The 12,566-nt window shown below is 42.2% G+C and overlaps 1 protein-coding gene across 1 annotated transcript in view; it reads left to right on the top strand.

The window, feature by feature from the left end:
* The first annotated feature begins 2,068 nt into the window (after positions 1-2,068).
* LOC120856187 (cytochrome P450 4X1) overlaps positions 2,069-12,566 on the top strand; it is a 53,797-nt gene continuing 43,299 nt past the window's right edge. Inside the window, exon 1 of the mRNA XM_040231232.1 lies at positions 2,069-2,335. Within this exon, the coding sequence (XP_040087166.1) occupies positions 2,144-2,335 (192 nt within the window). The 5' untranslated portion in view covers positions 2,069-2,143. The remainder of the gene's footprint in view (positions 2,336-12,566) is intronic.

The following is a 12,566-nucleotide window of genomic DNA, read 5'->3' as shown; positions in this document are numbered from 1 at the left end:
TACTATTATCTATGCTCCTGAGATTATTAATAATTATGTCTCTTGAAAGTGAAAAAGGAGAGTCAAAAAGTTGGCTTAAAGCTCAAAATTCAGAAAACTAAGATCATGGCATCTGGTACTATCAGTCAGTTCAGTTCAGTTCAGTTCAGTCGCTCAGTCGTGTCCGACTCTTTGCGACCCCATGAATTGCAGCACACCAGGCCTCCCTGTCCATCACCAACTCCCGGAGTTCACTCAGACTCACGTCCATCGAGTCCATGATGCCATCCAGCCATCTCATCCTCTGTCGTCCCCTTCTCCTCCTGCCCCCAATCCCTCCCAGCATCAGAATCTTTTCCAATGAGTCAACTCTTTGCATGAGGTGGCCAAAGTACTGGAGTTTCAGCTTTAGCATCATTCCTTCCAAAGAAATCCCAGGGCTGATCTCCTTCAGAATGGACTGGTTGGATCTCCTTGCAGTCCAAGGGACTCTCAAGAGCCTTCTCCAACACCAGAGTTCAAAAGCATCAATTCTTTGGCGCTCAGCCTTCTTCACAGTCCAACTCTCACATCCATACATGACCACTGGAAAAACCATAGCCTTGACTAGATGGACCTTAGTCAGCAAAGTACTGTCTCTGCTTTTGAATATACTGTCTAGGTTGGTCATAACTTTTCTTCCAAGGAGTAAGCATCTTTTAATTTCATGGCTGGTACTAGTTGTGGGGGGGGCGGGGGGGGGGGCTCCAAAATCACTGCAGCCATGAAATTAAAAGACGCTGTTCCTTGGAAGAAAAGTTATGACCAACCTAGACAGCATATTATAAAGCAGAGACATTACTTTGCCAACAAAGATCTGTCTAGTCAAAGTTTTGGTTTTTCCAGTGGTCACCTATGGATGTGAGAATTGGACTAAAAAGAAAGCTGAGCACTGAAGAACTGATGCTTTTGAACTCCGGTGTTGGAGAAGGCTCTTGAGAGTCCCTTGGACTGCAAGGAGATCCAACCAGTCCATCCTAAAGGAAATCAGTCCTGCATATTCATTGGAAGGACTGATGCTGAAGCTGAAACTCCAATCCTTTGGCCACCTGATGGAAAGAACTGACTCATTTGAAAAGATCCTGATGCTGGGAATGATTGAAGGTGGGAGGAGAAGGGGATGACAGAGGATGAGATGGTTGGATGGCATCACTGACTCAATGGACATGAGTTTGAGTAAGCTCTGGGGGCTGGTGATGGACAGGGAAGCCTGGTGTCCTGCAGTCCATGGGGTCGCAGAGTCGGACACGAATGAGTGACTGAACTGAACTGATGTCTCTTGTATCCAGGGCTGGCTTCATGGGCCTGAGATCTAAGCCCTGCACTCAAAAGGGTGTGTGCTTGGTTTGATGCTCTGCTGTCATCATCTTAAAATTTTTAATAAAGTTTTAACAGGGAGCCCTGCATTTTCATCTTGCACCTGGATCCACAAATCCTGTAACCGGCCCCGTCTGAATCTGCGTGGTGGAAATACTATATGACGGTAGCAGCTTTGCATCTCTTCCCAACTCAGTGTTCAGGTCCTCTGCTGGCAGACTTGAAATAGGACTTGCTGGGCACGGGCAAGCACCAGTAATCAGAGTGAGAACCAGCTGTAAGACTACTAGCACACCACTGGACAGGGTACCTATATAAGGTTAATAATCCTACTCACGCATTACCAGCCTCCAGACTCTTGTGGGTTTTGATAGTATTTCAGTGGGGAACAAGTTCTTTTCTTCAGCGCAGTTTATAAATGCTTTGTGGCAAAGAGGAAAACCAACGACGTTAGCTTTGGCATTATTTCAAAACCTAAAATTCAGATTTTCTGTGACTGAAAACTGTCACACATGAACTGACACTTCATGAGAAGTCGTCCTGAATGCAGGTTTGCATCCTTTGATAAAGGGCAAGAAATCCGGGAACTCGCGTCTGCTTCCTCCCCCTAAGCGGGAACTGCCCCTCCCACGGCTCTTCCTTAGCACCCTGGGCGATGAGAGGGGGAAGCGGGGAGAGGGAGCCAGGATCTTGCCGGAGGGCACAAACAGTGGGCGGGCTTTGCCCTGGAGTGAGTGGGTGGATCCTCCCGCAAGAGCCTGCTAAACAAAGCTCCCCGCCGGCAAGGCAATCGTCGCAGCACAAAGCGATGGAGTCCTCCTGGCTCGAGTCCTCCTGGCTTGAGAGGCACTGGACAAGGCACTTTCACCTGATGTTGGCGTTCTGCTTGGCCCTAGGGCTGCTGCAGGCCATCAAGCTCTACCTGCAGAGGCAGAGGCTGCTTCGAGACCTGCGCCCCTTCCCCTCGCCCCCCACTCACTGGCTCTACGGGCATCAAAAGGTAGACACAAAGGAGGCAAGGGTGAAGGAGGATGCTGGAAACCCGATCGCGCAGAGAAGCGGCTGCTTCCTTCTTTTCCTCCCATCCCTAGCCTGTGGCTCCCGGCACTTACATTACTCCATGAAACACCCTGGAGCCACTTCTGCTGCTGCTGCTACCAAGTCGCTTCAGTAGTGTCCGACTCTGTGCGACCCTATAGATGGCAGCTCATCAGGCTCCACCTTCCCTGGGATTCTCCAGGCAAAAACACTGGCGCGAGTTGGCATTTCCTTCTCCAATGCATGCCACTAGAAGGGATATTTAGTGAGTGGGAGTGGACTTCCCTCACAGCTCAGTCAGTAAAGAATCTGCCTGCAATGCAGGAGACCTGGGTTCGATTCCTGGGTTGGGAAGATCCCCTGGAGAAGGAAATGGCAATCCACTCCAGTACTCTTGCCTGGAAAATCCCATGGACAGAGGAGCCTGGTGGGCTACAGTCCATGAGGTCGCAAGAGTCGGACACGACTTAGCGACTCAACCACCACCAGTGAGAAGGGGGATATTTAAAGAGACAATATGGAAAAAGAAATCTGTGGTGTAATTCAGGTCTGTCTAAATTGCTTCGCTCATCTCTTGCATTTATGTACGCGTTTTAAAAAGCCTTCCACATACATTGCTAAAAAATAGTCTGTTACTCTAAATAACATGTTTTTTTATTTTAAATTTTTTTTATTTATTATTTCTTTATTTTTGGCTGTGCTGGGTCTTCATTGATGTGCATAGGCTTTTTCTATTTGCAGTGAGCAGGGGCTACTCTCTAGTTGTACCCTGCACAGACTTCTGATTGCGGTGGCTTTTCTTGTCACAAACTAAGAGCTCTAGGGCCTGGCGGGCTTCAGTAGTTGCTGCGCGTGGTCTCAGTAGTTGTGGCACAGGGTCTTAGTTGCCCTGCAGCAAGTGAAATCTTCCCAGACCAGGGATCAAACCCTTGTCCCCTGCATTGGCACCCAAATTCCCAATCATATCACATCATCCATATCATAGCATATGTCAGAACTTCCTTTCTTTTTAAGGCTGAATAATATCCCATTGTATGTATATACCATATTTTCTTTATCCATTCATTCGTTGGTGGACCCTTGGGTTGTTTCCACATTTTAGCAGTTGTGAACATGAGTGTACAAATATCTCTTTGAGACCTTGCTTTCAATTCTTTGGGGTAAATGTGCAGAAATGGAATTGCTGGATCCTATGGTAATTCTATTTTTAGTTTTTTGAGGAAACACTGTACTGTTTTCCACAGTGGCAATACCATTTTACATTTTCACCAGAAGTGCACAGGAGTTCCAGTTTCTCAACATTCTTGCCAAAACTTGTTATTTTCTGTTCTTTTTTTGAATGGCAGCCATCCTAATGGATGTGAGGTAGTGTCTCATAATCTTGATTTGCATTTCCCAAATGATCCCTAATGCATCACTGAACATCTTTTCATGTGCTTATTTCCATTTATATATCTTACTTGGAGAAACGTCTATTTAAGTCTTTTGTTCTTTTTTTAACTTAAAAAGTTTTACTGAAAGAAAGATTCTTTAAATTCTATAGTGCTTTACAATTTTCAGAAGTTACATACATATGATTTCATATAATCCATTGTTGTTGTTCAGTTACCCAGTTGTGTCTGACTCTTTGCAACTCCATGGACTGCAACACACCAGGCCTCTCTGTCTCTCACTGCCGGGGTCCAGCCCCGGTGGATCCAGGGTAATTCAAAGGGGAGACGGAGTAGGCGTCCTAGGAAAAAACTTATTTAATTACAGATATAGGGAGAGATTAGAAACGGATAGTGTAGTAGGAAAATTAGTGGAGAAAAAGAGGCTGAATAACTTGGTGTACGTGGAATACCAATCACCACCTACATAGGCCACAGGCGTCTTTCCGTTCTCCGGAAGGAGAGGAGGCACTGAGGCCTCCCCGGTCTGATCTTAGAAGCCCAGGCAAAATTAGCAGGCTTGGTGAGTACCCACGTACCAGATGGGAATTCAGCCAGAAGGGGAAAGAATGACACGGGGGAACCGGTCTTTCCAGAAACTGATCCCATTTCTTTATTTTTCAGGTTTGCTTATATACTTTTTGTTATACACAGGGATGAATATGGAGTCATGCAGGGGTCAGCAGACCTGACCCTTGTCAAAATCAGGTGCTTCATATAAAATTATACAAAGGTCTTATGGGTTTTACATCATCTTCTGGCCATGAGGCCTGCTGACATTTTGTGGCCCTTTCTGATAACGGTCAGTCAACCAGAAAACTTATTTTTTCCAGGGGTGATTTTTTCTTAAACCAGGCGCCACCATCCAAATAAAGTTGCATTCCTATAGGGTGAGGGTGTAGTGGGTTACAATCAAGAAAGGAATTTACTTAGTCTAAGGTTTAACATGATTAATCTTAAAGGGTAATACTTATTTTTCCTATATGCTAGTTATATTCATTATAAGGGCAAGGAATATGGAGATTTAGCAGCAAATATTGGCTCAACAAATGAAAACCCTTCACCAGTATTCCCCTTAAGATTATTTAGTGTTAAAATAGTGATAAAGTTACATTTTTACATAGCAAGGACACAGTGATTTATAACAAAGTACAGTGCTCTATAACAAAAGAAAAAATTCATTAACTCAAAAAGTCTAGTATTGCTAACATCAAAAACTACTATATTTCCTTTTCTATATTCCAAATACATTGAATAATATATTCCCAGGTGCCTAAGGATATGGAGGCCTGGCGGTAACCATTGACTAAACAATGAGAAAAGCCCTATGCTAATTAAGACTTTCAAAATACTCCAAACTCTCTGTGCTGTTTATGGTTGAGAGATAGTAAACAATCATGTGTTTGGCAGGAGTATGGATAATCCTGTCACACAAGTTAGTTTGCCAGCAGAGAGTTTTGACCTGAGACACCCTTGTCACACCTAGGGCAGGGAATTAGCAGTAATTATTGGCACAATAAATGAAAAACCCTTCACCAATATAGTTCCTAATCAACCCACTATACTATACTAATAATATTCTAACTTTTCAGAAGAGTCTGCATATAGAAAGTTTAAAGCATCTCATGCCTCTCACGGTTGGGAGGCTGTAAACAATCACACATGGTCGGACGAACCCGCTCAGGCAGGCTAGAGAAACTTCAGAGGAGTTTGTAAGTTGAAACACTCTTGTCATGCCCAGGAATTTTTATTAACTGGAGCTGCAAGTTAACTCCTTCTCCGAGAGAAATGGTGATGGGGGAGAGCCCCCTGTAAAGTCAGAGGTGTAGGTGAGAGCATAAAACAGACTCTGGTCTGTTTGGGGGTAGATGCTTGGAAACAGGGGTTTTCCTGAGGCTCGATCCTGCCTTTGCATATGCCGAGCCTCCTTCCTCATGACCTTTGCCAAGGGTGGGGTTCCTCACACTGGCTCCTGGCACCTCACTATCTCCAAAGTTTGCCCAAGTTCATGTCCATTGGATTGGTGATGCCATCCAGCCATCTCACCCTCTGACGCCATCTTCTCCTGCCCTCAATCTGTGACAACATCAGGGACTTTTCCAGTGAATCAGCTGTTCACATCAAATGAACAAAATACTGGAGTTTCAGCTTCAGCATCCTTCCAATGAGTACTCAGGGTTGATTTCCCTTAAGATTGACTGGTTTGATCTCCTTGCTGTCCAAGGGACTCTCAGGAGTCTTCTCCAGCACCATAGTTCAAAGGCTTCAATTCTTTGGTGCTCCGTCTTCTTTACAGTCCAGTTCTCACAACTGTACATGACCACTGGGAAGACCATAGCCTTGACTATAAGGACCTTTCTCAGCAGAGTAATGTCTCTGCTTTTCAACACACTGTCTAGGTTTGTCAAAGCTTTCTTGCCAAGAAGCAAACATCTTCTGATTTCATGGCTGCAGTCACTATCCTCAGTGACTTTAGAGCCCAATAAGAGGAAATCTGTCACTACTTCCACCTTTTCCCCTTCTATTTGCCATGAGTTAATGGGGCCAGATGTCATGATCTTAGGTGTTTTTTTTTAACATTTAGTTTTAAGCTGGCTCTTTTTCACTCTCATCCTTCACTCTCATCAAGAGGTTCTTTAGTTCCTCTTTGCTTTCTGCCACTAGAGTGGTATCATCCGCATACCTGAAGTTGTTGATATTTCTCCTGCCTATCTTGATTCCAGCTCGTAACTCATCCAGCTCAACATTTCTCACGATGTGCTAAGCATGTAGATTAAACAAACAGGGTGACAGCAGACAGCCCTGCTGTACTCCTTTCTCAGTCTTGAACCAATCAATTGTTTCATACAGGGTTTGCTTTTGCATACAGGTTGCTTCTTGAACTGCATATAGGCTTCTCAGGAAACAGGTAAGACGGTCTGGTATTCCCATTTCTTTAAGAGCTTTCCCCAGTTTATTATGATCCACACAGTCAAAGGCTTTGGCATAGTCGATGAAATAGAGGTAGATTTTTTTTTTTAATTCCCTAGTATTCTCTATGATCCAGCAAATGTTGGCAATTTGATCTCTGGTTCCTCTTCCTTTTCTAAATCCACCTCAGACATCTGGATGTTCTTGGTTTGCATAATGCTGAAGCCTAGTATACAAGATTTTAAGCATGACTTTACCAGCATGGAAGATGAGTGTAGTTGTCTGATGGTTAGCACATTCCTTAGTACTACCCTTCTTGGGAATTGGAATGAGAATTGACCTTTTCCAGTCCTGTGGCCACAGCTTGGTCTTCCAGATTTGCTGACGTATTGAATGAAACACCTTAATGGCATCATCCTTTAGGATTTTGAATAGTTCTGCTGGAATTCCATCACATCTACTAGCTTTATTAACAGTAGAGCTTCCTAAGGCCCACTTGACTTTACTCTCCAGAATGTCTGGCTCTGGGTGGCTGACTATACCATCATAGTCACCCAGTCCATCTGTATCTTTTTTATACAGCTCTTCTGTGTATTCTTTCCACCTCTTCTTGATCTCTTCAGTGTCTATAAGGTCTCTACCGTCTCTGTCCTTTATTGTGCCCATCTGGGCAAAATGTCCCCTTGATATGTCCAATTTTCCTGAAGAGATGTCTAGTCTTCCCCTTCTGTTGTTTTTTTCTAGTTTCGTACACTGTTTATTGAAAAAGGCCTTCTTGCCCCTCCATGTTGTTCTTTGGAAATCTGCATTTAATTGGATATACCTTTCCCTTTCTCCCTTGCTTTTCACATCTCTTCTTTCTTTAGCTATTTGTAAGTCCTCCTAAGATAACCACTTTGCCTTCTTGCTTTTCTTTATCGTTGAGATGGCTTTGTTCACTGCTTCCTGTACAATATTATGGACCTTCATCCATAATTCTTCAAGCACACTGTTTACAAGTTCTAATCCCTTGAATCTATTCATTACCTCCACTGCATATACATAGGGGATTTTATTTAAATCATACCTGGCTGTCCTAGTGGTTTTCCCCACTTTTTAAAGTTTAAGCCTGAATTCTTCTATGAGAAGCTGATGATCTGAGCTACAGTCAGCTCCAAGTCTTGTTTTCACTGACTGTATACAGCTTCTCCATCTTCAGCTACAAAGAGTGTAACCAATTTGATTTTGATATTAGCCATTTGGTGATGTTCAAGTGTAAAGTCGTCTCTTGTGTCATTGAAAAAGGACATTTGCTATGACCAATGCATTCTCTTGACAGAATTCAGTTATCCTTTGCCTTGCTTCATTTTGTTCTCCAAGGCCAAACTTGCCTGTTATTCCAGGTATCTCTTGACTTTCTACTTTTGCATTCCAATCGCCAATGATGAATAGAACATCTTATTTTGGTGTTAGTTCTAGGAGGTCTTCTAGGTCATCATAGAACTGATCAGCTTCTTCAGCATCGTTGGTAAGGGCATAAACTTGGGTTACTGTGATGTTGATTGGTTTGCCTTGGAAATGAACCCAGATCATTCTGTCATTTTTGAAGTTGCACCCAACTACTGCGTTGGACTCTTTTGTTGATTTGAGAGCTATTCCATTTCTTCTATGGGATTCCTGCCCACAGTAATAGATATAATGGTCTGAATTAAGTTCACCCATTCCCATCCATTTTAGTTCACTGATTCCTAAGATGTCAATGTTTATTCTTACCATCTCCTGCTTGAACATGTCCAATTTAACTTGATCCATGGTAACTTACCTAACATTCCCGATTCCTATGCAACATCGTTCTTTGCAGCATCGGATTTTACTTTCATCACCAGACAAATCCACAACTGAGCATGGTTTCCATTTTGGCCCAGCCACTTCATTCTTTTTGAGGCTATTAGTAGTTCTCCACTCTTCCCCAGTAGCATATTGGACACCTTCAGACCTGGGGACACTCATCTTTTGGTGTTATATCTTTTTGTCCTTTATATACAATTTATGAAGTTATCAACGGCAAGTAAATTGAGGTGGCTTGTCATTTCCACCTCCAGTGAATCATGTTTTGTTAGAACCTTCTGCTATGACCCTTCCACCTTGGGTGGCCCTACATTGCATGGCTCATAGCTTCGTCGAGTTACATGAGCCCCTTCGCCACAACAAGGCAGTGATCCATGAAGGGGTGCTTTACAATTTTAAAATTCTCTAGTGCTTTACAATTTTCAAAGTTTCATGCATATAATTTCATATAATCCTTAATAACCCTTTTTTCCTCCTACCCCTATATTTCCCATCCCCCTCTTTTTTCTCCCCACTGGTCAACACTAGTTTCTTCTCTATGTCTGTGAGTCTGCTTCTTTTTTGTTTTATTCACTAGTTTGTTGTGTTCTTTAGAGTCCACATTTAAATGGTATCGTACAATAGTTGTCTTTCTCTGACCGACTTATTTCACTTTGCTTAATGCCCTCCAAGTCCATTTGCGTTGTTGCAAATGGCAAAATTTCATCTTTTTTATGGCTGAGTAGTACTTCATTATCTATATGCACACCACATCTTCTTTATCCATTCTTCTGTTGATGGACACAAGTTGCTTCCATACCCTAGCTGTTGTAAATAATGTTACTACGAACATCAGCGTACATGTATATTTTGAATTGGTGTTTTGGGGTTTTTTTGGCTATATACCCAGGAGTGGAAAAGTCATACAGTAGTTGTATTTTTAGTTTTTTGAGAAGCTTCCATACTGTTTTTCACAACTGCTACACTAATTTACAGTTCCCACCAACAGTATGTGAGGGTACACTGTTTGCTGTGCTGTGGTGTTCTTAGTTGCTCAGTTGTGACAGACTCTGTGACCCCATGGACTTTGTGACCCCACCAGACTCCTCTTGCCATGGGGATTCTCCAGGTTTCTCCGTATCCTTGCCAACATTTGTTATTTGTCCTTTTTGATGATAGCTATTCTGGTAGGCGTGTGGTGCTTGAGCTCTCATTATGGTTTTGATTTGCATTTCCCTGATGATTAGTCATGCTGAGCATCCATGTACCTGCTGGCCATCTTCATTTCCTCTTTGGAAAAACGTCTATTTACTCCTTTGTTGATTTCGAATCAAGTTGTTTTTTATTGTTGAGTTGTAGGGGTTCTCTGTATATTCTAACTATTAATCCCAAATGTATGATTTGCTAATATTGCCTCTCAATCTTTGGGTTACGTTTTTACTCTGTTGATACTGTCTCTTCATGTCCAAAATTTTTTTAATTTCCTTAAGTTCTATTTGTTTATTTTTTCTTTTGTTGCTTATGCCTTTGATGTCATATCCAAGATTATTATTGCCAGATGCAAAGTTGTGAAGCTTTAGTCCTATGTTTCCTGTTAAGAATTTTATAGTTTTAAGTCTTCTCTCAAGAGAAGACTCTTGAGAATCTCTTGGACAGCAAGGAGATCCAACCAGTCCATCCTAAAGGAAATCAGTCCTTAATATTCATTGGAAGGACTGATGTTGAAGCTGAAACTCCAATGTGAAGAGCTGACTCATTTGAAAAAACCCTGATGCTGGGAAAGATTGAGGGCAGGAGGAGAAGGGGATGACAGAGGATGAGATGGTTGGATGGCATCACTGACTCGATGGACATGAGTTTGGGTAAACTCCAGGAGATGGTGATGGACAGGGAGGCCTGATATGCTGCAGTTCGTGGGGTTGCAAAGAGTCGGACATGACTGAGTGACTGAACTGAACTAAACTGAAGTCTTTGATCTATTTTGGGTTATCTTTTGTATTTTAGGTAAGGGTACTACTTCATTCTGTTGCATGTGAATATATAATTTTTCCAGCACATTTTCCCATGTAATGGTCCTGGCACCTTTGTCATAAATCATTTAACCATATTTTGAAGGGTTTATTTCTGGTCTTTCTATCCTTTTCTGTTTGTCTATATGTCTGTTTTTAAACCAGAACCATACTATTTTGATTAGTATACTTTTATAGTGAATTTTGAAATAAAAAAACATGAGTCATCCAGCTTTGTTCCTATTGAAGACTGTTTGGGCTATTCACAATCCTTTATTATCCCACATGAGTTTTAGAATGAATTTTCTAGAATTTTTCTATTTCTGCAAAAACATCATTGGCATTTTGATAGGGATTGCATTGAATCTGTAGATTCCTTTGGGTAGTATTCACATCTTAAATCTTCCAATCCATGAACACGGGATATGTTTCCACGTCAGTAAATTCAGTTGCTCAGTCGTGTCCTACTCTTTGCAACCCCATGGACTGGAGCATGCCAGGCTTTCCTGTCCATCACCAACTCCCAGAGCTTGCTCAAGCTCATGTCCATCAACTCGGTGATGGCTTCAAACTATCTCATCCTCTGTCGTCCCCTTCTCCTTCTGCCTTCATTCTTTCCCAACATCAGGGTCTTTTCAAATGAGTCATCTCTTTGCATCAGGTGTCCAAAGTATTGGAGTTTCAGCTTCAGCATCAGTCCTTCCAATGTATATTCAGGACTGATTGACTGACTGACTGATTGACTGATTGGATCTCCTTGCAGTCCAAAGGACTCTCAAGAGTCTTCTCCAACACCACAGTTCAAAAACATCAATTCTTCAGCACTCAGCTTTCTTTATAGTCCAACTCTCATATCCATACATGACTGCTGGAAAAACCATAGCTTTGACTAGATGGGCCTTTGTTGGCAAAGTAATGTCTCTGCTTTTTAATATGCTGTCTAGGTTGGTCATAACTTTTCTTCCAAGGAGCAAACATCTTTTAATTTCATGGCTGCAGTCACCATCTGCAGTGATTTTGGAGCCCAAGAAAATTGGGTTTCTCACTGTTTCCATTGTTTCCCTATCTATTTGCCATGAAGTGATGGGACTGGATGCCATGATCTTAGTTTTCTGATTGTTGAGTTTTAAGCCAACTTTTTCACCCTTCTCTTTCACTTTCATCAGGAGGCTCTTTATGCCTTTTTAAATTTCTTTCAACATGACTTATAATTTTCACTGAATAAGTCTTTCACTTTTGTTTGGAAATACATAATTCCAATACTTGGTAAGGAGGCGGTTTCACTTCCTAAGTTATTAATTTTTCTTTGATAATCAAGCATCAAAGCAGGCTCAAATGCCCAGGGGAAAAACCCTTAGGCTAATAAATGCAGGTGCTAATTATGGTATATATTTAGGTGGTAAGGATGGAGAATTAGGGACAGGACACTTACAGGACTACTACAATTATTTCAACACATCCCCCACCTCTCCTAATTTCTCTCTTCTCTCTTTCTGGAACTCCTATTGGCTGGATATAAACCTTCTAGATCTATTTTTTTTATCTTTTCTTCTTGATTTTACCTTCCTAGAATTTCTACTAAAACATTGAAAATTTTTGACTGTCATAATTTTGATTTCCAAGAGCTCTGTCTTATTCTTCATCTGTTATTGCATTGATTACCTTATGATGCATTTAAAAAAAAAAAAAAAAACTCCCTCAGGGGCTTCCCTGGGTGGCCCAGAGGTTGGGAATCTGCCTGCCAATGCAGGGGCCATGGGTTCTATCCCTGGTCCGGGAAGAATACTCATGCTGTGGGGCAACTAAGCACGTGTGCCACAACTACTGAGCGTGCACTCTAGAGCCCACGAGCCACAACTACTGAAGCCTGTGTATCCTAGAGCCTGTGCTCTGCAACACAGAAGCCACAGTAATGAGAAGCCTGTGATCCACAACAGAGTAGCCCCTGTTTGCTGCAACTAGAGAAAAGCCACACACAGTGATGAAAACCCATTGCAGCCAAAAATAAATTAATTAACTTAAAAAACACTCTAATGCT

Source organism: Oryx dammah, unplaced genomic scaffold (genome assembly GCF_014754425.2).
Source record: "Oryx dammah isolate SB20612 unplaced genomic scaffold, SCBI_Odam_1.1 HiC_scaffold_28, whole genome shotgun sequence".
NCBI lineage: Eukaryota > Metazoa > Chordata > Mammalia > Artiodactyla > Bovidae > Oryx > Oryx dammah.
This window is presented reverse-complemented; position numbering and strand designations above follow the sequence as displayed.